General features: G+C 39.9%; 2 protein-coding genes across 5 annotated transcripts in view; one reads left to right on the top strand and one right to left on the bottom strand.

Moving 5' to 3' along the window:
- Nucleotides 1–107: 107 nt before the first annotated feature.
- Nucleotides 108–13,004, bottom strand: LOC111852020 (transmembrane protein 87A). Of its 2 annotated transcripts, none has more exons than XM_023827487.2 (21): nucleotides 12,554–13,004; nucleotides 9,647–9,708; nucleotides 8,516–8,573; nucleotides 8,263–8,360; nucleotides 8,056–8,172; nucleotides 7,722–7,769; nucleotides 7,410–7,466; nucleotides 7,139–7,280; nucleotides 6,822–6,883; nucleotides 6,378–6,561; nucleotides 6,195–6,294; nucleotides 5,348–5,441; nucleotides 4,987–5,058; nucleotides 4,476–4,584; nucleotides 4,246–4,304; nucleotides 3,933–4,036; nucleotides 3,680–3,756; nucleotides 2,972–3,036; nucleotides 2,589–2,641; nucleotides 1,490–1,520; nucleotides 108–1,376 (listed from the first exon to the last, which is right to left on the bottom strand). In XM_023827487.2, exons 5-21 carry the CDS (start codon nucleotides 8,152–8,154, stop codon nucleotides 1,335–1,337), a joined length of 1,398 nt encoding a protein of 465 aa, XP_023683255.1. In that variant the 5' UTR covers nucleotides 8,155–8,172; nucleotides 8,263–8,360; nucleotides 8,516–8,573; nucleotides 9,647–9,708; nucleotides 12,554–13,004; the 3' UTR covers nucleotides 108–1,334. The 2 variants fall into 2 exon arrangements, with proteins under 2 accessions (XP_023683255.1, XP_023683254.1); XM_023827486.2 differs by lacking the exon at nucleotides 12,554–13,004 and adding an exon at nucleotides 9,852–10,287.
- ganc (glucosidase, alpha; neutral C) overlaps nucleotides 12,159–21,030 on the top strand; it is a 17,287-nt gene continuing 8,415 nt past the window's right edge. For all 3 annotated transcript variants that reach the window (XR_002840149.2, XM_072699067.1, XM_023827485.2), the window contains exons 1-16: nucleotides 12,159–12,306; nucleotides 12,787–12,849; nucleotides 13,001–13,103; nucleotides 13,390–13,517; nucleotides 13,781–13,963; nucleotides 14,890–14,905; nucleotides 15,059–15,128; nucleotides 15,244–15,340; nucleotides 15,501–15,699; nucleotides 16,626–16,770; nucleotides 16,854–17,089; nucleotides 17,528–17,654; nucleotides 17,742–17,821; nucleotides 17,934–18,077; nucleotides 18,190–18,286; nucleotides 18,380–18,481. Coding sequence is in view for 2 of the 3 variants with exons in the window: in XM_072699067.1 (XP_072555168.1) it covers nucleotides 12,275–12,306; nucleotides 12,787–12,849; nucleotides 13,001–13,103; nucleotides 13,390–13,517; nucleotides 13,781–13,963; nucleotides 14,890–14,905; nucleotides 15,059–15,128; nucleotides 15,244–15,340; nucleotides 15,501–15,699; nucleotides 16,626–16,770; nucleotides 16,854–17,089; nucleotides 17,528–17,654; nucleotides 17,742–17,821; nucleotides 17,934–18,077; nucleotides 18,190–18,286; nucleotides 18,380–18,481 (1,822 nt within the window). In the remaining variant the exon portion in view is untranslated. The remainder of the gene's footprint in view (nucleotides 12,307–12,786; nucleotides 12,850–13,000; nucleotides 13,104–13,389; nucleotides 13,518–13,780; nucleotides 13,964–14,889; nucleotides 14,906–15,058; nucleotides 15,129–15,243; nucleotides 15,341–15,500; nucleotides 15,700–16,625; nucleotides 16,771–16,853; nucleotides 17,090–17,527; nucleotides 17,655–17,741; nucleotides 17,822–17,933; nucleotides 18,078–18,189; nucleotides 18,287–18,379; nucleotides 18,482–21,030) is intronic.

The raw sequence follows: 21,030 nt of genomic DNA, 5'->3' as shown, positions 1-21,030 counted from the left end.
ATAAATGCTTCCTATAGACTAAAAATTTATTTATTTTAAATTGCTTATAGTTTATTAAATATAATCTTAAATGTTTAAATGATTAGATAACAATAAATGACCAGTACTGTGTTAAATAGAAATTTTATTTTTCCAAACAGCAAAAATAATCATACGGTACAAAAAAAAGTAAGCACACTCACTTTACTGAATCACCCTATTTTCCTACAATGTAACAAACAAAAGTAACTCTTGCAAGACAAATATACAGATCGGACCGATGAATGCACAAATAAAATGCCGCAACACGCCATTAGGCTGTATTAAATTGCACGTTTTACAGTAGTGAAGAGATTTTTCAGGATTATGGGGTGCAAAGAAAGGCATAGCTTTCACTCACGATACAATAAAAATGACGATATTAAAAAAAAGTCCACCAAACCCGCAGAAAGGTAGAGTGAGCATCGTAGCTACTCAGACCTGTGGTATATAAACTCTAAAGTAAATTGCATGGCTATTGGGTTTAATCAATTCCGTCATTCTCAGAAAAGCACCACAAGGTCTAAACGAAAATTAACTTCAATCCTTCCATTCACTTACGTATCAGGGAATGAGGAAGAAATAAAAATATTCATGACTCTTCATATACAGTTTTTAATAACTTAAACACCTCAGGAAGTTTCCCTAAATGTCCAACCAAACTGAACGAGAAACTGCAAAGTGCAAAATTAAATATTAATTTTTATTCTAAGCAGTTGCTCTTTTATCTGAAATAAAGGAAGTCGGGTAAACACTAAGAAAGCCGTTACACATCCTGTCTTCACGCATGTGTAGTCTTGGCAGTCTTTGTATTCAAATTTTCATTTTTCCTTCATGCCTTCACAAAATGTTTTGAACATAAGTTGCATATATACAGAAACAGCTGGACACACCTCCAGCAGTGGTAGGTTGTACAGTGGCACGACCGTAACCTGACTAGATAGAAACATTCTCGAAGAAACATTAGACCTTTAAAAAATAGGAAATCAAGTCAATAAGTAAGAGCAGGCTTGCCAGCATCATTGACATTGACCAAACTATAATGCGCTTGTAATTGAATATACCACTCTTATCCTTGCACAAATTCTAAACGGAACTATGGACTACAGTACCAGTTGTGTGTGTGTTTATTTGTTTTAAAATGCCACTGCATAATCCAGTCCTAGCTTGTCAGGTTGATATTCATTTTGTCAAATTGATGGTCCAGGTTTTCCCTTCCATGGTCAGCCTACCACAGCATATTAATTTATAATCTTAATTCAACTTAAATGTGTATGCTATAGCAGTCCTTCCAGTGCTCGCTGTGTTGTGCCCCACTACTCCATCTTTGATCTTTCCAGCTTGGTTTTTAGAATTTCCTGGGAAAGAAAGAAGAGAGGTCATGAGATGGAATTCCACAGTGATTTCCCTAACACATCTGATTGGCTGTGAAGAGGATAATACAGCTGGAGGCAAGAAGCCATGCATTTACCTCTTCTTCGTCCAACATCACGGGCAGCGCTCTACAGAAAGAGAAAGGGGGGGACGTGGGGGTGGGGGTGAGTGAAGACAGGTGCAGTTAAAGACATGCACTTGGCCCATGGGAGTTTTACTTACGCAAAAATGTTCTGAAAGAACGAAAAATGATTGGCTCTCTCTCTGAACCAATCAGATTGAGGAGGAGGTGGGTCCAAGAAAGCAGAGGAGGTGGGACCAAGAAATATGATTGGTTATTCCCGCCTGCTCTACTTGCTTGGACCCACCTCTTCTACAATCTGATTGGCTCTCTCTCCAAACTCATTTTTCATCCTGAACATTAAAACTCCCATGAGAGTGGACTTTTCACCTAAGAGTACTTAATGATAACTCATCTAGCCTTCTACCTCCAACCATGTATCGTAGTTAAGATAGTGGGGGGGGGGGTCTACAGCATATCCCAAGCAGCACAGAGAATAAAGTTGGAATACACCCTGGACAGGACAGGATGTCCGTCCATCACAGGACAAATACATGTGCACGCTCACACATAATCACACACAACCAACAATTAGCCTAATTTTATGTCTTTGGACAGCAGGCGGAAAACGAACTTCCTAGAAAAAATTTACAACACAGCCATTTAGAAAGAAAAAAATACCGGATTACAAAATAACAGTTTGTATTATAATCTCAGCTCATTTTCCTTCCATTCACTGTGCATTACAAAACTAGTCTAAATATTACTATGCCTCTGGTACTCTGTGTGTGGAGTTCACATGTTCTCATTGCGTTTGTACGAGTTTTCCCCAAGCACTACAGCCGTCTTTTAGTACAATAACACAGTTAGGTGATTTAGGGCAGCGTTCCTCAAATCAGTCCTCGGGGACCCCAGAAGGTCCTCTTTTTGGGGAATTGGAAGAGAGAAAAACAGTCTGAGAAACACTGATTTAGGGGCTGTAAATGGCCTATTGTGCACAATTGTGTGTCACTATAATGGGCTCTCATGCCATCTCATACCCTGTTCTCCCAGAGATTAGCTGGAGACTCATCATAACCCTGTAACGGAATATCACTTATGAAAGATGGGTGAATTGACTGCACAATATACTCACACATCAGCTACAGATGTAGGGATATTCTCTTCCACCCACTTCAGATCATCATCCTATAGAGAAAACATTAAGCTGTTTTATCCTAAAGTAACAATCCAAAAAAACACAACTGCACCAATTTTCTCAAATTATCCTAAACCTTAAAACTGACAATTTAATTCTAATCGTTTATAACTATGAGTATAATGTGTTATAACCCAGCTAACATTTAACATTTTCCAAGTACAAATCAATAACCTCCCTGATACATATTTTATATTTTTTCAGGCCTTATTGGTTCCAAAACATCAACAGAAATATCTAGATTAGTTATCTAACCCAACTGCATATGCACAATGTCTCAAGAGTGTTACTTTGTTTTGTAAAAAGACTTAACCTCTTACCTCTTTATTTAGAAGCTTTGGAGCTCCATTGGTCTCCGGCTTAGATCCCCTCATTTTCATTCCTTCTACATAACAAAATTATTAACTTAGAATAAGTTTAAATTTTGAATTAAATGAAATTATGTATCGCTCCCTCTCAAACGATACCCATCTAGATACATGAAGTACCATACAAAAAGATAATTAAAATATTTAAATGTGTTGAAGTGTGTACTGAATTGTTTCAGCAATAATTTGATATAATTTCTTTGAAATACAATATGATTCAGCTCTAATTTGATCAGTCATAACCATTTAATTTGCATTGAAATTGCAAAAACCATCTGAGAGTAACGGCAGCTAACTGAAGTTAAGATTTTTTTCCTCAACATAAAAAAATGCTGTATTGGTGACAGGACAGTTGTATTAAACAGCGAAGGCTTCACTGGACAATTTCGTTCTCAAATCGAGCCAAATTGGAGGTTTTGAATCAATGCTTCCATATTGTAGACACTAGGGCCATATTTCCAGTTCTATTCGAATTTTCATTACCTCTATTAAATGAAGAATTACGTTAAAATACAAATATAAAAGAAAAGTTATACCATTGCAAAGGAGGTGAACAGTACAAATTTCATAGGTTTAAACAATAATATTTCTGGTTATTTCTGAAGTCAGCCTGCACAGGACAAAATGGTTATAGAATATATAGCTGGTGAAGTGTCTCACCAAAGGCTTCATTCAGCATAGGTTCCTTCTCTTCCTCTTCCTCCTCTTCATCATCAATAAGGGGAGAATGGGAGAACCTGTAGGTGGCCAGTAAAGGAACAGGTATTTCATATCTTTCATAAAAGATAAATGTGTTTGAGTAGAATAAATTAATTTCAGTATTTCTCTTTAATAGGAAAAATCAAAAACCAAAAAGCTCAGCCTGTTTCCAATGCTAGTCCATCTCTAGTCTATGTATCCTTGACCTCCTGACCTTTGGCTGTTCACAGATGGTCGTAGGAGCACCATAATGACAAGGAGAATCGTTGAGAAGAGCAGTCGCCAGAAGGCATCATCTACCCACAAGTCCTTCCATCCCTGGAAACACACATCGTATTACATTCGCGTACACAAATATACACGCCAACATAAACTTACATCTCCTTCTACGCCTTTTACACAAACACACATATATTAGCACCTGTGAACCGGTTCTTCCAGTCTGAGACAAACATGCAACCGCTTGCTCAGGCCAGGGTCAGAAAAAATGAGAAGATAATTGGAACAACAGAAATCTATACACTCACAGTATGACAATCCACCAGTTTGAATTCTTTGGTTGTCCAGATGATAAAAATGATTGATGCTGAAACAGAATTGAGCAGTAAACATTTTTCAATATTAATTTATTGACAAAACTATAGATTAAAAAATAAGGGGACTCCCTCAAAATCCCTTATTATTTATAGTTATTTCTCCACAACAAGGAGTTCCCACACATGAGCACAAAAACACTATAGAGAAGTCAGTCACTCACCTACCACTGAGAAAATGAGCGTGTTAGTGAAGTGCTGGTATAAGGAGAGCTTCACAATGTTTCTGCGCAGCTTAAGCAAGCGGGTAGTCTGGGAGAGACTGATGAAGATGTGAATGCTGGTGGTCAAAGATCATAAAAGGTCCCAGAACACACACTGGCATAAATAATATGATAAATGGATACACAGAACCTGAAGGTTTCCCAAAGAACACCGCAATTAATCTTCAACAAGCCATTTGTTTCTATATACCTGGTATGTAGTTATCCAAACTAGGGTTGCAAAATTCTGGGACACCCATATATTCCCATTAATTCCCATGGAAAGTTTCCAACTTGGAACATTTCCAAAATTCTCTACCTTAACTTCCCATGGAATGGAAAGTTTCTGGAAAGTTTACCAACCTTAACTGCTGTGTTAACCTTTTTGGGTTATCACCCACAACAACTGCAGTGTTCAGCAATGTGCCACCTTGTGCTAGCCCAACATGCTCAAAAAACGAGTTAAGGATATCCACCACATAACGCAGGAGTCAATGAGAGACAAACTGAGGTTGGCCATCAGTGCTACGGTGCCATAGAGACTCTAAAATCAGGGGGGAAAGAAAGCATTGATTTAAAATCCAGAAAAAAACATTTAACATACAAAAAAAAGTCTTCAGTCACTATGAATTAATTTGTATATTGTATAGATATTCATAAATATAAAGCCCTATACTGCAGATCAATGTTTTTCAAGCCAGGCCTTGGGAACCCCCAGACGGTCCGTGTTTTTGCTCCCTCCCAGCAAGACAGTCCCTGTTTTTGCTCCCTCCCAGCTCCCTGTCTGGGGGTCCCCAAAGACCATGTTGAGAAACACTGCTGTAGATACTCACCCCAGTGACCTTAAGCACACCATCTACAGATGAGAAAAGCAGGTAGAGCAGCCCCACTGCTACCAGCCGGTGCACTGTGGTCCCAAGTCTGGGCCTGTCAAGGTGACAATGAAAACAAAGCTTTAAGAGGGATGTGCGTGTGTGTGTGTGTGTGTGTGTGCGTGTGTGTGTGGGGGGGGTCTGTGAAGGAGGTGACAGTGGCACTAAATTCTTTTTTTTTTTTTTTTTTTTATTTATATATGCTTTCAAAATCAGATTCACCCTAGCAATGTATGCCGGTGCCACAGCCGCATGGTACAGACATGGTATAACATGGTGATGTCATTCACACACAGCAAAAGCATGGAAGGCAGAGCAGCTGACAGCCAATGGGAGCTTAATCCTCCGAAGCAGAAGAGTCACTTTCAAGCTCGTGAGATTTCGGATAAACGGCACGGGATCTCCAGACTACGTGCTCGTGAAGCAGCGATGTCATGACCCGCATATATAAGTCCACATTTATTCTGCTAATGTTGCTGGACAAGCCATAGTATGACAGTTCGATAGTTGGATAGATTCAAATAAGGTGCCATGCAAAAAAAAATTAAAAAATGGGATGTATAGTGTGAGCTGGTGAAAACTGAGTTAACCAGGAAAAAAGTGCAGCGTTGTGCGATCTCTCCATTTTTTGCAATGGCCTGTTGAAGGTTTTATTCAGTAACTGAAGGAAAATGGATTGACTGGGTTGAGTAATGCAGTTTGTTTCTCTCTTTTGGAGCATTAATAATTCCTGTCTTGCATACCCTGTGACAACATTCCTTGGCAATTCAACCTATTTATCACCTCCTCATGTGACGCAAGAACCTACTTGACGATGCCGTAGCCTAAACTAACGATGAGCATTAGGATCCGTGCCAGCGACCTCTTCAGGGCCGACAGGAGTTCTGCAAAAATCATTGCACCTCGCACTACATGGAAAAACACAAGTGAGATACAGGTCAAAAGTCAAGAAAAATTTACATGACACACACACGTTTTCACACGCACTTACCATATTCGCCACGGGAGCGAATGCTCTCATATTCAGAGTAGAATACTGCCTTCTCCAGCATTCCTAGCAGAATCACAGCGCCGATCCAGAACTGGATCCTCAGCAGGTCTCGCCAGTAGCATGCACACCAGAACAGCCAAAGCAGCCCAAAGAGCACATACACATAGCACATGACCATGAAGAACTGTGGGAGAAAACGGTGACAGAGTTAACCACAGCACTGCCTTAGGTGTTGATTACAGTACCTGGTTTGTAAAAGGATGGACCAGGGGCATTTCTAGCTACTGAAAAAAATCAGAGGCCAAGTCTCTTTACCTCTGGCCTGATTTTTTTTTCTTTTTGAAGGAAGACTGGCATCGGAAGACTGGCATGGCATAGCCCCGAGTGAATGGACCTAATGACGGCCATGGGCTGGACAAGGAGGGGGTGATATACTCATCTTACCATCATGAGGGGCCAGTCTGCAGGGGTGGTATATCCATAGGGACCCTTCATCTGCACCGTCACTGCGGACATGCAATCACACATACACAAGTTAAGACAACATTCCCTGTCTCTTATATGCATAATAATATGCATACTTCATTAACATCAGGAAACATCCATCCATCCATCTTGTACACCTGCTTGGCCTATGCAGGGTCGAAGAAGCTACAGGAGATTGTGCCAACCCATCACAGGGCACACACACCACTCACACAATATATATATTTTTTCATCGTATCTGTTCTGTAAGCTAGTAACTGGGATTTACTACTTACTAGTAAAGGCAAAGTTTCGAGAGGAAACAGTGGTCTGCTCCGCATTCCTTCGTACCATCTCCAGCTTGTTGGACAGATTCTGCACCTTAACAATGAACATATACGGGCTGTCTTGCCATGTTTTGGCCACCGCACCAGCCGGCTGTGGGGGGAAAAAAGAAAAGTAGAAACACACAAATAAAAATAGAGGTATTCAGGGAGTACTGCTGACCAAGCCCAATCTTCAGAGCCAAGAACATGCCCCCATAAATCTCTCCATGCCACTGCTCACCGGTTTCTCACGCCACATCGGGATTGAACTCCGATTAAACAGCCCGTTTCCATCATCCTGGGAAAAGAGACAAATAAATCACCAGGAGAACAATCTCCATAAACCATCCAAAAGGACCAGAAACCACAATCATAATAGCATATTTTAAACTTCCCCATAAGCCAAAAATGGAAATTATTTTCTGGTGAACAAAAGTTTTTTTTCTTTTAAACACAAAAGGCTGACAGCCCATCTCCAATTCTTAACATCTTCTTCAGTTATGCCAATGACTCTCTATCCTCTACAGTACTGCCAGAGCTCTTCTGTACTTACATCCGGTTTGCTGAGGGGCTGATATGGAGGAAATGTCTGGTAATACACCTGTAGAGTACACAAACACACCCAAGTTTGAGAAAGTCTATAAAGAGCTGGCACGTACTCCATGTATATATATTTATATATTTTTTAAATATATTTATATATATATATATATATTTATATATATATTTATATATTAACCACCTCATCTCTTGAAGTCTGGCACCAACCACCAAAGCAAATTCCTTGTATGTGTGAACGTACTTGACAATAAACTCGATTCTGATTCTTATTCTGATTCACAAAATCAACCCAACATGCTCCACAAACAAAGTCAACCTGTATCCACCTTGCCAGCAAAGAGGGAAGAGCAGTTCTCGAACTCAACAAAACCTTGGCTGTAGAAGCCATTCCAGTTGTCCTTCAGCATTTTCTCCATGCCAAACATATTTAATGCATTATTGTCCTGAGGGTGATGGAAAAATAACTGTTAAAAGACAGAAAAATACCAAGAGTGTTAACATATATAATAGTGTTTGAGTACAAAGGCACTCACCGCCGTATTGAAGACCTCATTGTAGCAAACAGAGGACCGGAGATACCAGCTGATGTTAAAGGCCGTATTTTCATCACAAGACGACTTATCACCAGTAACTGAATTGAATAAAGAAGCAACAAACATATTTAAGCAGAATTATAATGCTTGGATTGGGAACTGCTGGTCTAAAACAGTCAAAAATTATATGCAAACTTAATGAATGTTGTCTGAGGAAAAAGTGTAAGACCGTCTAAGAAACAGCAGCACTTACAGGTTATGTAGACAGTTGTGTTTGCAAACAACGTGTTACGGAAAACAGCTTCATAGTCCTGAAAAGAAAATGCACACAGGCATTTCTCGATACATTTCCATTTCAGCACTAACTTGAAAGCAGTAATCTAAAACAACAGAGATAAGATACCGGCACATTCCGATCCATGTACAACCGTAAGTATAAAACAATATTATGCCATTGAGTTTTCTGCATGTCTCCATATGAAAGGACCTATCAGGTTTTAAATCACACAAATTCAATTAAAAAAACACAAATTCAATTCTAAAACAGCATTAAGACTGAAACAAGATTATGCATTAAACCCAAGACTATTCCAGGGCTCCACACAAATGTATCGGCAGCCTTAACCACATAACATTAAAGAACCTTAGAATAGACAAATATTCTTTTTTTTTTTTTTGCAATTACAACTATTCTAAAGCATTTAGGAAAATTCTAACATATTGCTGCGTGTGCAGGAAGGAAAATGACCGGGGTAAATATTATATGAATGTATTAGACCCCCGAGATACTGTAAAAAGCACATTAACACCATGTGTGGAAACTACAGCATAAAGATCATCATTCTTAAAAATTAGGCCAGGGAATCTTCATTACAGACGAACTGTATATTTAAAACCCTATTCATTATTTAGCCAAGATGACGAGCATCTATCAATGATTTGATCATTTTCCTCTGGCTGTATTCATACTTTATTATGCCATATGTTGGCATCGACAGCGACGCAACGATGTGACACTAAACCTCACAGCCAGTAAGTCTTTGATTCTTTTCACAAGGGAATGAAAGCTGGCTAGTTTATTATCGATTTAGCGTTGTGCAGTCCGATGGTGTGTATCAGAACTTATAAATCTTACTGGCTATTTGTGTATAACTGCTGGATTTGACTTTAGTTCATATAAATGCTGCTGTGATGGGTAAAAAAAACAAAACGATAAGGGGTATGGAACTTGTTTTTGAAACCAGCTATTTAGATAACAGTCATCTAATCGAACAAATATGTCACACCAGTTAATTTATAGAGCTAGCTAGCTGGTAAGCCATCCATTAGGTTTGACATAACTCGCAGCATTCGGAGCCAGAGAAATACAGGCTAAGAAACTCACCGAGTTGATTTCAATGTTCCACAAGGTGACCTCGGCCCCGTTCCCGTTCCCAGACCGAAACACTGAAATGAAAAACACTGAGCAAAACAAATACGCTGTGGCATGTACCATTTTTTAAAACAATTACAAACACAAGATATCTTCAACATTCGTTTCCGGGGTGCCGTTCTCGGGATTTCTCCAACGGTTCGTTTGGACTCCGTACTGTAGGTGGCGATGCTGGGATATGAAGAAACGGAATGAGCCGAGTGTCTCCCAAGTCCCAACCTGGTGGCCGAAGGAGCACGACATCCGGAGCGGAGGGGACACGCCCACTTTATCATTTCTAATAGGTCAATAAAATGGCCACTCCAACCTTAAAAGTGCATTCAATTGTTGGATTTATACGAATGATGATATACTAGTTTCCATTGATACTAATATTTGAGAAACACATACAGGAACTTGAATAATTTGTTTTAAAGGATATGCAAGTAACACTTTACTTGACGGGGCAAAATTAATTTCGTATCACACCATTACTTATGCATTAATTAACCACAAACTAATTAATGAATCAAGACGCATAATTTATCACAGGCAATTACTATACTTGTTATTACGTCTGTTAATTATGTAAAGCTTTGTGAAACACCGAAGGAACAATTATAACAAGTCACGAATAACAAAAGTATTTGTTCATCATTAAAGAATCACGATGCATGCATCCCAAGCAGTTACTATATTTGTTACTAAATCTATATGAATTCTGTAAACCTTTGTCAACTACTGAACTACTAGGACCTATTGAAAGAACAAGTAATGAATAACATAAGTTACTGAAATACTGATCTCTTGATTGTTCATCATTAACGAATTGTGACGAATTTTATCTCAAGTAGCAACTATTTTTATTCCTGATTTGTACTACAGTATTAACTGCGTTAATACTAAAAGTATTTGTGCCCCGTCAAGTAAAGTGTCAGCGATGTACATTTACACTGCAGAAAAAAACAGCCGAAAAAGAAGTCTGAATTAAAAAGAAGTTTATTCAAGATTCGTCGGAGTAAAACTGAGGTGTGAAAATCAGGTTATTTAATTATAGCATAAATAAATTATAATAGCATCAATTGATTTCTTTTGTTCGACTGGTTTGTCTAAGTTACTGTAGGTGAAATATGCATCAGTGTAGTATGATGTGTAGTGATGAATAGTTGAATGTCTTGTTTCAGGATCCCCACACAAGAAATCACTTCGGAGCACCCCCCACCCCGGCACTACAAACACATCAGCAAATCAGCTCTGCTGATGTGACTAATGTTACATCAAGTCATGGGAAGATGTAATTACTGCTTTGTTTTTTGCAGATATACTTACCTGTACACCAAGTAAACCCGCGCGTTAATGCGGCCAGGTGAACTTGTGAGGCTTCCCGAAGCAATTGCGTTTGAAAGTGAAGTCACCCGCTGGTCATGCAGCTTAGAGCAGGACATGGTGCGATACACAAGTCAGTGCACAAGAGCGTTATTACAGCCGCTAGTGCAATGACGATTCAATATTTTTGTGCCATTTAAAATCCTTTATTAGTTTATATTCAGTTAGTTGTATTTCTTTTTTTTTCTTTTATAATTTTAGTGTTCTAACATATGAGGTAAAGAAGTCATTTGTTGTTTTGTTTTGTGAAACTACTTAGAATTTTATAATGAAATTATAATAATTCAATTAGTTGAGACTCCAAAGGTGTCCCATTCTATTAAGAAAATGGGTAAAGTAATATAAGTAATAATAATGGTATTACTCCTAGTGTGTCCGGCGTGTTAGTGATCGAGGTGTGGAAATTGGTGTGCTTTTGGGACTGGGCAGGTGTAAAAGTGAGTCAAATAAAGCATCACCCACATACATGTTGTCAGGGATTGGACAAGCTAGGATGAGCTTTCAATGAATGCACAGATACAAGTATAAAAACCTTACCCGTCTCTGAATCAAACGCTAATAGTCAGAGTGACAGGCGGGGATACATCACAGCAAAGATACATTAATAACTAAGTATGCAGTCACAAATATCAGGTACATTCGCTTTATTGGTTTATACAATGGCAAATTATCATATTACATAGACGAATATCTTCTTTTGGCAGCTGGCTCCATCTCAGATGATAACAGCGATTACTCCTCATAGTCTCAACAATCTTTTTATTGCTCAAAGAAGTACTGCGTTTATTTGCCAAGTGACAATGCTTCACGGAAAGGAATACGCCCAAATTATAAATAGCAGAATTATCAACACCGAAGCCAATTCCGTATTATAATCCCTAAATAAGGCTATTAACGTCGAGATTCAGTCAACACAATACACGTCTTCGAGAACTTCTGCAAAAAAATGCCCTCCATCCAGAGATTCGATTAAAGAGCTACAACACTAAAATACAACCTATGACACGTGGGACTTCATTTCCGTGTATCTAGAACTCGAAACTCCAAATGAACCAATGGCGTGTCTCTACGGGAAATGACGCCTTGTTTGTCACGATCACGTGGTCCTCCGAACGCGCTTCGGGGTCCTGGCTTCAGGTGTCCCACCATTATTGACTGATTTAGGAAAGTTGTTAATAAACTGTGCACTCCAAAAATAAAAACACCGAAGAGACAATGACAGAAATCGAAACGAATACTGTCGAAAGGTAGCTCTTTAATCTTCCGTTTGGGCATGCAACTCGCAGTAAATTGTTAAATCCATTTTAAAATGCAACAATTCAAGGCCTGCGTCGTTAAATGAATCGGTTAATTTCCGGCAAAACTGCTGAGCTGGTCGCTGATTTATAACACCGTTTCTACGCGAGTGCTGCCCTATGCGGCTACTCCGTATTTCCCCCCCGTCACTAGCTGCAGTAGGGATCTGAAACCACATATATGGGGGACACAACTTACCTAGATTTTCTCTTGCATGCTAAAAGCAGAATAATCGATTTCCGGGACATTGCACGTCATTCGATGGTGTGAAGGAGCCGCTGTCAGTTTCCGCGAGGGGCGGCTTCACCGAATCTTTCTGTTCTCATGAGTTTGACATTGAAGTTATACTGCAAGAACAGAAGCCGCCGTGTTTATATTAATGGGTGGAGTTTATTTTTACTAGTCTAAAATAGCTAATGAATTCTTTTCAGTGTTGTCCCAGATGATGAAGAAGGCAACGAGTTTAAGCAGTGTAACCAAATTTCATTTTATCGGTAAGCAATAGAAGCATCAGCAATAAATAAAAGTTAAAACTTAAAAAATAAGCAAACAGATTAAAAAATAAAATTGTTTTTTTTTAATGAAAGGGATCTTAATTTTTGCGTCTGTCTCTTTTGCATCCTGTTACCTCCCGTTTAAATCCAGACGACAGAAGCAAGGAAATAGGCAACAGTATCACATCTTGCTGAATACTTTGGTGTTGACAGAAAAAGGAGCAGTAATGGAGCTTCTGGACCAAAATACCGAGGTATTTTTGGATCGTGAAGTTCAAAGGTCATCGGAACCAGTAATAAATACATACCTGAAAACAAATCACTCTGTCTCTGAAATTCCCACCAACAAGCGTTTCACTGCACCTTTGCCCCAATGCAACGGTGTTGGATAAATCTGCAGCTTAAGTGTTGCAATGCGGCAGCCTTTCTTGAGATTTCAGTATTAGACCTTTCGGTCACTGGTTCATTATTCAGTACTTCATGCTAATAAATGGCTTAGACTTACTGTTTAGTAAATACTGTGTTGCATGACTGTTACAGGTGCAGCTGGTTCTACAAGTATGTGCCATCAGAGGTGGGGCTATTAGGGTTTTAGTTGATGAACTCAAGCCAATTCGACCCCGCTACAAGGTTCTAGATGTTTTAACAAGAGAACCAGTTTATGAACGGTACGCAACCTCTTTAATTTTTTTTACATGTATGGAATTAGAGCTAAGTGTCAAAGGAGGGATTGACATTACCATGACAACACGTTAGTTCATAGTTTGGTGAATGTATAGCTTTATAACTGAAATTATAGTTAAATGTATGAGGTGTTATTTACATAATATTCACATCATATAGAAAAAAATAAAAGTGCCAAGAAATTGTTTGAATGTCATAACTTTTATGCTTATGACTGTCAGACTCTTGAAACTTTTTTTCCTGTCAGGTTGCGCTTAGACAAAAAGGAAGAGAATTCTGTTACACTGGGTTGGGGTGTTTCTCAGTACCAAGTCCGCATACAAGCCTGCCCATTGCTGCTGGAGGTGTTGTGTGAGGGGGAGGTGACTGTCACATTAAACCAAAAGAGCAGGCTGTATTTTGAGGTACTACAGGATCCACCCGAGATGAGGTGAGAGTGTTTCGCCAGACTTTCAAAAATGTGTGGCACCATGTACAGTTGTTTGCTCGTTTTGTGTTTCTGATAGTAACAAAGGCCTGGATTTCCTGACATAGACCTGGCACAAATTACATGTGCAACAGACAGGTGCCATAAGCAGTCATGAAAAATTATCCAAATGACACCACAGCAAAAAAACTAGATGAATATTTGTGTTGGGCAGTAAACAAGTCCATTTTATATGTGCCATTCCAGCTGCTGATTCTGAACAGGTCCTGGGGTTCAGGATATACACAGTTATTTTAACCTTAAGAAACCCAAGCATCATGCATGACAGTAATATCTCTGCGGTTTAATCAGATGTTCTACTAATAATTTAGATGTGAAAGTATCATCTTATTTCCGGATTTTATTGATTGTTGTTAATTTTGTTTAGTCTTTTTTGAGCATGGCTCAGCACTTGTGCTTATACAGTATGTTGCAACGATGTTGATGCCTTGGGTCAATTACTGCAACTGCTGCCAGTTTTGAGCATGTTGAACTTATTGCCTAAAATACAAATGCAGTTGTCTTCCCTGCATTTGGTAAATTGTATATTTAAGTACTGAAATCGCATGTGATCCTGGCTGTTTCCGTTCCTTGTGCCCCTGTCCGGCAGTCAAATGCATTCTTGACAAGGTAGTGCAGCTTTCGTAACGACCCAACTTGCGTATTCATCCGACAAGAAGGGAGAAAATCCTCAAAGTCACAATTTGCAATTAATGACCTTTTTATGACTCATGGTAATGAGTCCAAAGTAATTTCGCCGAAAGGTGAAATAATAATCATGTTTGTTTTCTTATGACATTAATGTGTGTTGGAGCTCTAAGACACCAAGTTATATTTAAGTTGCATTTCTAAGTTATAGTTGTTTCCTCTCGTGTTTCATTGCTTTTCAGGCCTTTGACGTCGGTGGTAAGTAAAGCAGCTTTTACTCACTGATTAAAACTCCTCACATCAGGAACATTTCTGACCTCTCATCAAGGTTCAGTAGTTCAGTAAGAATATTATCCCCTTAAATATATATATTTTATAATTATTATGATTTATTTCTTATATACATTTCAGGATGAAGAAGAGGACCCCACTGGATTGTGGAGGGAGAAATTTAAACATTTTGTGGACATCAAAGCAAGTGGTTGGTGGTTATTGTGTATAATAAATATAAAGGAAATGTATGGATTTGAAATAGGAGGATGGAAATATATGATAATTTTAAAATCAGTTCTTTTCTGTGTAAATAAATCATACAGGGCCAAGTTCTGTAGGTGTGGATCTCAGGCTGTGTGGCTTTTCCCATTTGTATGGTCTTCCTGAGCATGCTGATACCTTCCAGCTGAAAGACACTAGGTAAGTCCCTGGCAATGAAGAACAGGAGGCTCGTATGTGAAATAAATGGATTTTCAAATGCACTCTGTGCAGATCTGTGTTAGCATGTGCTAACACATTAGCTTGATCTTGTGGCCATTTCTCTGAGATCATACCTCTGCTTTGTTGTGTTGAACTTCAGTGACGGAGAGCCCTACCGCCTGTACAACCTGGATGTTTTCGGATACGACATTCATAGTCGCTTGGGACTGTATGGCTCTGTCCCTCTTGTGCTGGCCCACAATACCAGCAGGACTGTTGGCGTATTCTGGCTAAATGCATCGGAGACCCTGGTGGACCTCCAGCGCATGTCCGATGGTGTGCCTTCCTCCGATCTGCAGGTGTATGCTCATTTCTGTATGCTACTCCTACACAGTAACTAGAGCAGAGAAGGTGCTTAATTGTAGGTATGTACATGCCTGGGGAAATTATTACAGTCAGTGTGGCAAGCAGAGTCACATGACACAGAGATGGGGCATGGAATGCGGGGCTTATTTGGGGGGTGAAGGGTTAAATGGGCACAGCAGGAATGACACAGAACTGGAACATTTAAAAAGTTATTTCAGCAAGTGCAAAAATATCAAAATCCATACAAAACTATCACAATCACAGGAAACAGGATTGCCAGCTTTCTTGGCAATAGAAAAAACAACTGCCAACCATCCAGCCCCCCAAGTGCAAGCCCACGAAGATTTTGGTTTCAAATTGTTCATCGATGCATCGATTAACGACAGGGGTACGCTCTGAGAAATGCATCTTTAGGTGAATTTGTCATTGTGCGAATATCATAGAATGTACTGACACAAACCTAGATGGTAGAGCCTACTGCAGACCTAGGCTATATGATATAGCCTAAATAACGAAAGTGCAAAAGAAAAGTACAGCATAGTAAATACATAAGCCAGTAACATACCTCTTTATTATCATTATGTTACATTATAAGTATCATGTACCGTATATACTGTAGATGTGCTATACTTTTATAGGACTGGCAGTGTAGTAGGTTTGTTTACACCAGCATCACCACAAAGACGCGAGCAATGCTCAACGCATCGACGGCTACAATCTCACTAAGTGATAAGAACGTTCCAGCCCCATTATAATCTTATGGGACCACCATCGTAGATGCCGTTTGTCATCGGGCAAAATCTGGTTTTGCGGCACGTGACTGTATTTTAATATCTTTATTATGGATTTTGTTGTGTCCTCTTAATCTCTTTATCCTCTTGATTTCCTGTGTTCAGTAGTTGCTTTTCTTGCCCCTTAGAGATTTAGCCCTCCTCCAGCGAAGAGGAGGTCCTTGCAGCCCCACACAGACCTTATTTGGATGTCAGAGAGTGGTGTGATTGACAGCTTCATTCTGCTTGGCCCCGCCCCAGCCCAGGTCTTCTCTCAGTATGCTGAGCTGACCGGTACTCAATCTCCTTCTGTAATTTACTCTTATTTGTCTTTATGTACACTTAATATTTATACCTTGCTCTTTGGGTGATGCCAGGTTACCAAGCAATGCCCCCCCTATTCTCCCTGGGTTACCACCAATGCCGCTGGAATTACGAGAATGAGGCTGATGTCAAGGAAGTGGATGCCGGGTTCGATAGCCATGCCATTCCTTATGATGTCATGTGGTTGGACATTGAGCATACAGACGAGAAGCGGTACTTTACCTGGGACCCTCGCCGGTTCCCCAATCCTATACATCTGCAGCGCCACCTAGAGGAGCGAAACAGGAAGGTGAGGTAGCTGTGGTTTACACTGGTGGTCAATCAGGTCGATCGGCAAGACATTTCTAGTCGATCGCGATAACAGCTGTCAGTCCTCCCCGCGATACCCTAGCCAGAGCATTATTTTTGTAAAAGTAGCTGTCGCTGTGAAAACCTTTTTTTTAAAATCCAAAATAACATACAAAGGAGGAAGCAGGTCCGGCCAGTCTCTGGAGCAGGTGGGGGTTAAGGGCCTTGCTCAAGGGCCCTACGGCATGATCACTCTGCCGACCCTGGGATTTGAACCCATGATCGCAGGCACAGCGTCCAAACCCGCTGAACCACACCCCCAAAAATTTAGGTTTAGTAATACGGGCAGTCAAAATAAAAATATCACTGGCTCATCATGACAAGTTCTATTGTATGTGGTAATCAAGTCTCCTGAAGTTCCTATATATCTGCCTAATAGCTGGTGGTCATCAGTGACCCTCACATCAAAGTGGATCCTGCCTGGTCCATTTACTGTGAGGCCAGGAAGTCTGGCCACTTTGTGAGAGACAGAGAAGGAGGTCCATTTTGTGGTCGCTGCTGGCCAGGTATGAGGATGTTGGTAAGCCAGGTTCTTCTCAGGCTCTTGTAGCTTGCTAGTTCAGTCTTTTTCAGTGTCTGTTCTTGGTCTTTAGGTGTCTCATGTTACTTGGACTTCAGTAGCAGCACGGTCCGGGCGTGGTACTCCAGTCTCTTTGCTCTGGAGAAGTACAAGGTGACCATGAATCGTGCATTTCGTGGTTTTGATTTGTTGGGCGGATTTTTGACGTTCTGACTTCAGTGTAATGCCGTTATGTGTATGTATGTGTGTCCACATGCACAAATAGGGTTCCACAGAAATCATGTTTATATGGAATGACATGAATGAGCCGTCTGTGTTTGACGGGCCAGAGAAGACCATGCCTAAGGATGCTGTGCATTATGGGGGTGTGGAACATCGGGAACTCCACAACTTGTATGGCTTCTATCAGGTGAGGTCCCTGGAGGAGAAAAAGTATTTTATTTATTCACTTTTAGCACTTGGATCGTAATTTCTTCTCCTTTTCTCCCTCCACCTGTTTTGTTCACTGTTTTTCGCTTTAGCACTTGGCTACAGTGGAGGGTCTAGTATCTCGTTCGCACGGCCTGGACAGACCATTTGTCCTGTCGCGCTCCTTCTTTGCAGGGTCACAGAGACTGGGTGAGCCAATGCAAAAGCCGCACACATAGGCTTCGAAAGCGTGACTGCTCATCCGCATCCAGAGTGTTGCATGTATTTTTGTGTTTCTGACAGGTGCAATATGGACAGGGGACAATGTGGCCACCTGGGAATACTTGAAGATCTCACTCCCGATGCTTCTGTCCCTGAGTGTTGTGGGGATAGCCTTCTGTGGGGGTGAGATTAGCTGTCAGTTATTAGGCAACCTGTTTGACAAATATGAAAGAGATTGACTTTGAGTCAGACAACACTTTCTTAGAATGAGGTACACCATTTTAGTAGTTGCATATTAGCTATGATATTATATTTAAGAGTATTAAGAACATAAGAACATAAGAACTATACAAACGAGAGGAGGCCATTCGGCCCATCGAGCTCGCTTGGGGAGAACTTAACTAATAGCTCAGAGTTGTTAAAATCTTATCTAGCTCTGATTTAAAGGAACCCAAGGATTCAGCTTGCACTACGTTATCAGGAAGACTATTCCATACTCTGACTACACGCTGTGTAAAGAAGTGCTTCCTTAAATCCAGTTTGAAATGTTCTCCCGCTAATTTCCACCTATGGCCACGAGTTCTTGTATTTGAACTAATGCTGAAGTAACTATTCGGTTGAACAGCATCCAAACCTGTTAGAATCTTATAGACCTGGATCATGTCCCCCCTCAGTCTCCTTTGCTTGAGGCTGAACAGATTTAGCTCAAATAACCTTTCCTCGTATGACATTCCTCTAAGACCAGGAATCATTCTTGTGGCCCTACGCTGCACCTTTTCTAAGGCCGCTATGTCCTTTTTAAGATATGGTGACCAAACCTGTACACAATATTCTAGGTGAGGTCTCACCAAGGAATTGTATAATCTTAGCATTACCTCCCTTGACTTAAACTCCACACACCTGGAGATGTACCCCAACATCCTATTGGCCTTTTTTATTGCTTCCCCACACTGGCGAGAATGAGACATGGAAGCATCAACATACACACCAAGGTCTTTCTCATAATCAGCTACCTTTATTTCAGTAGGTCCCATAAAATACCTGTACTTTATATTTCTGCTCCCTACATGGAGTACCTTACATTTGTCTATGTTAAATTTCATCTGCCAGGTGTCAGCCCAGTCACTAATTAAATTAAGATCCCGCTGTAGCTGCTGAGCCGCTAGTTCAGTATCTGCTACACCACCCACCTTGGTGTCATCTGCAAATTTCACCAGTTTACTGTATATATTGGTGTCTATATCATTTATGTAAATTAGGAACAAAAGTGGTCCTAAAATTGAACCCTGCGGTACCCCACTATGAACGCAGGCCCACTGTGACATCGAGCCTCTTATAACTACTCGCTGCTTCCTATCCGTTAACCAGTTATCAATCCAAGTCGCTACAGTTCCTAAAATACCTGTCGCTTTGAGTTTAAGTGAGAGCCTCTTGTGGGGAACAACATCAAAAGCCTTTTGGAAATCTAAATAGATGACATCATAGGCCTTCTTATCATCAACTTCCTGAGTAGCTTCCTCAAAAAACTCCAACAGATTTGTTAAACAGGATCTACCTCTCCTAAATCCATGCTGGCTATCCCTCAAAATGTTATTTGAGTCCAGGTAATCTACCATTTTCTCTTTGATTATAGCCTCCATAACTTTACCAGTTATACAAGTTAGACTGATTGGCCTATAGTTTGACAAATTACTTCTATCCCCTTTTTTGAAAATGGGCGTTATGTTGGCATGCTTCCAATCAGAAGGTACCACACCTTCAGATAAGGATTTTTGAAACAGTAATGTTAAGGGTCGGCAAATAATATCCCTCATCTCTTTTAACACTATAGGTAAGATGCCATCAGGGCCCTGTGATTTATTTATTTTGAGCTTAGCTAGGCTTTGCAAAACATCAGCTTCAGTTATATATATATTAGTTATAGACGATGTTGAATTAGTAATAAGAACTGGTAAGTTACTAGTGTCCTCGACAGTGAATACCCGTGCAAAACTATCATTGAACTCATTTACTATGTCAATGTCGTTTTCAATTATAAGACCCTTACTATCCTGCAGATTAGTAATTTCAGCTTTTAGAGCTCTTTTAGAGTTAAAATACTGGAAGAAACTTTTAACGTCATCCTTAGCCTCCAATGCGATCTTCCTTTCGACATTCCTTTTAGCTCGTCTAATGTCATTTTTTAATTCAGCCTGTAGATTTAGATACTCTTGCTTTATTCTGTCATCATCAGTTATTTTCCATCTCTGGAACAAAGCCCTTTTCCTCCTTACTTTATACTTTATGTCCCTATTAAACCACCTAGGTTGCAATTTCCTAGATTTATTCTTGCTAGAAACAGGTATGAAGTCCTCTTGTACTTGCAATAATGTGCTTTTAAAAAATTCCCATGCCTCTTCAACAGTTTTGTTATTTAACTCCATCCAGTTCACGGTTTCTAGTTTTAATCTCATACAATTGAAGTTAGCCTTCCTAACATTATATATTTTTGATTTGGACTTTGCTCTTCGGGCACTAAACTTAACCTCAAATTTAACCATGTTATGATCGCTACTGTCAAGTGGTTCTAAAACATCTAATTTACCAATCCTGTCCTGGTTATTAGACAAAACAAGATCAAGAATGGCATCTCCCCTGGTAGGGGTGTTAACAAACTGAGTAAAAAAACAATCCTGTACTAATTCCACCATCTCATAATACATTGGTGTATTATAGTGTATTGACATTAAGGC

This window comes from Paramormyrops kingsleyae, chromosome 14 (assembly GCF_048594095.1).
Source record: "Paramormyrops kingsleyae isolate MSU_618 chromosome 14, PKINGS_0.4, whole genome shotgun sequence".
Classification (NCBI taxonomy): domain Eukaryota; kingdom Metazoa; phylum Chordata; class Actinopteri; order Osteoglossiformes; family Mormyridae; genus Paramormyrops; species Paramormyrops kingsleyae.
Note: the sequence above shows the minus strand (reverse complement) of the source record. Positions and strands in the feature narration are given on the sequence as shown.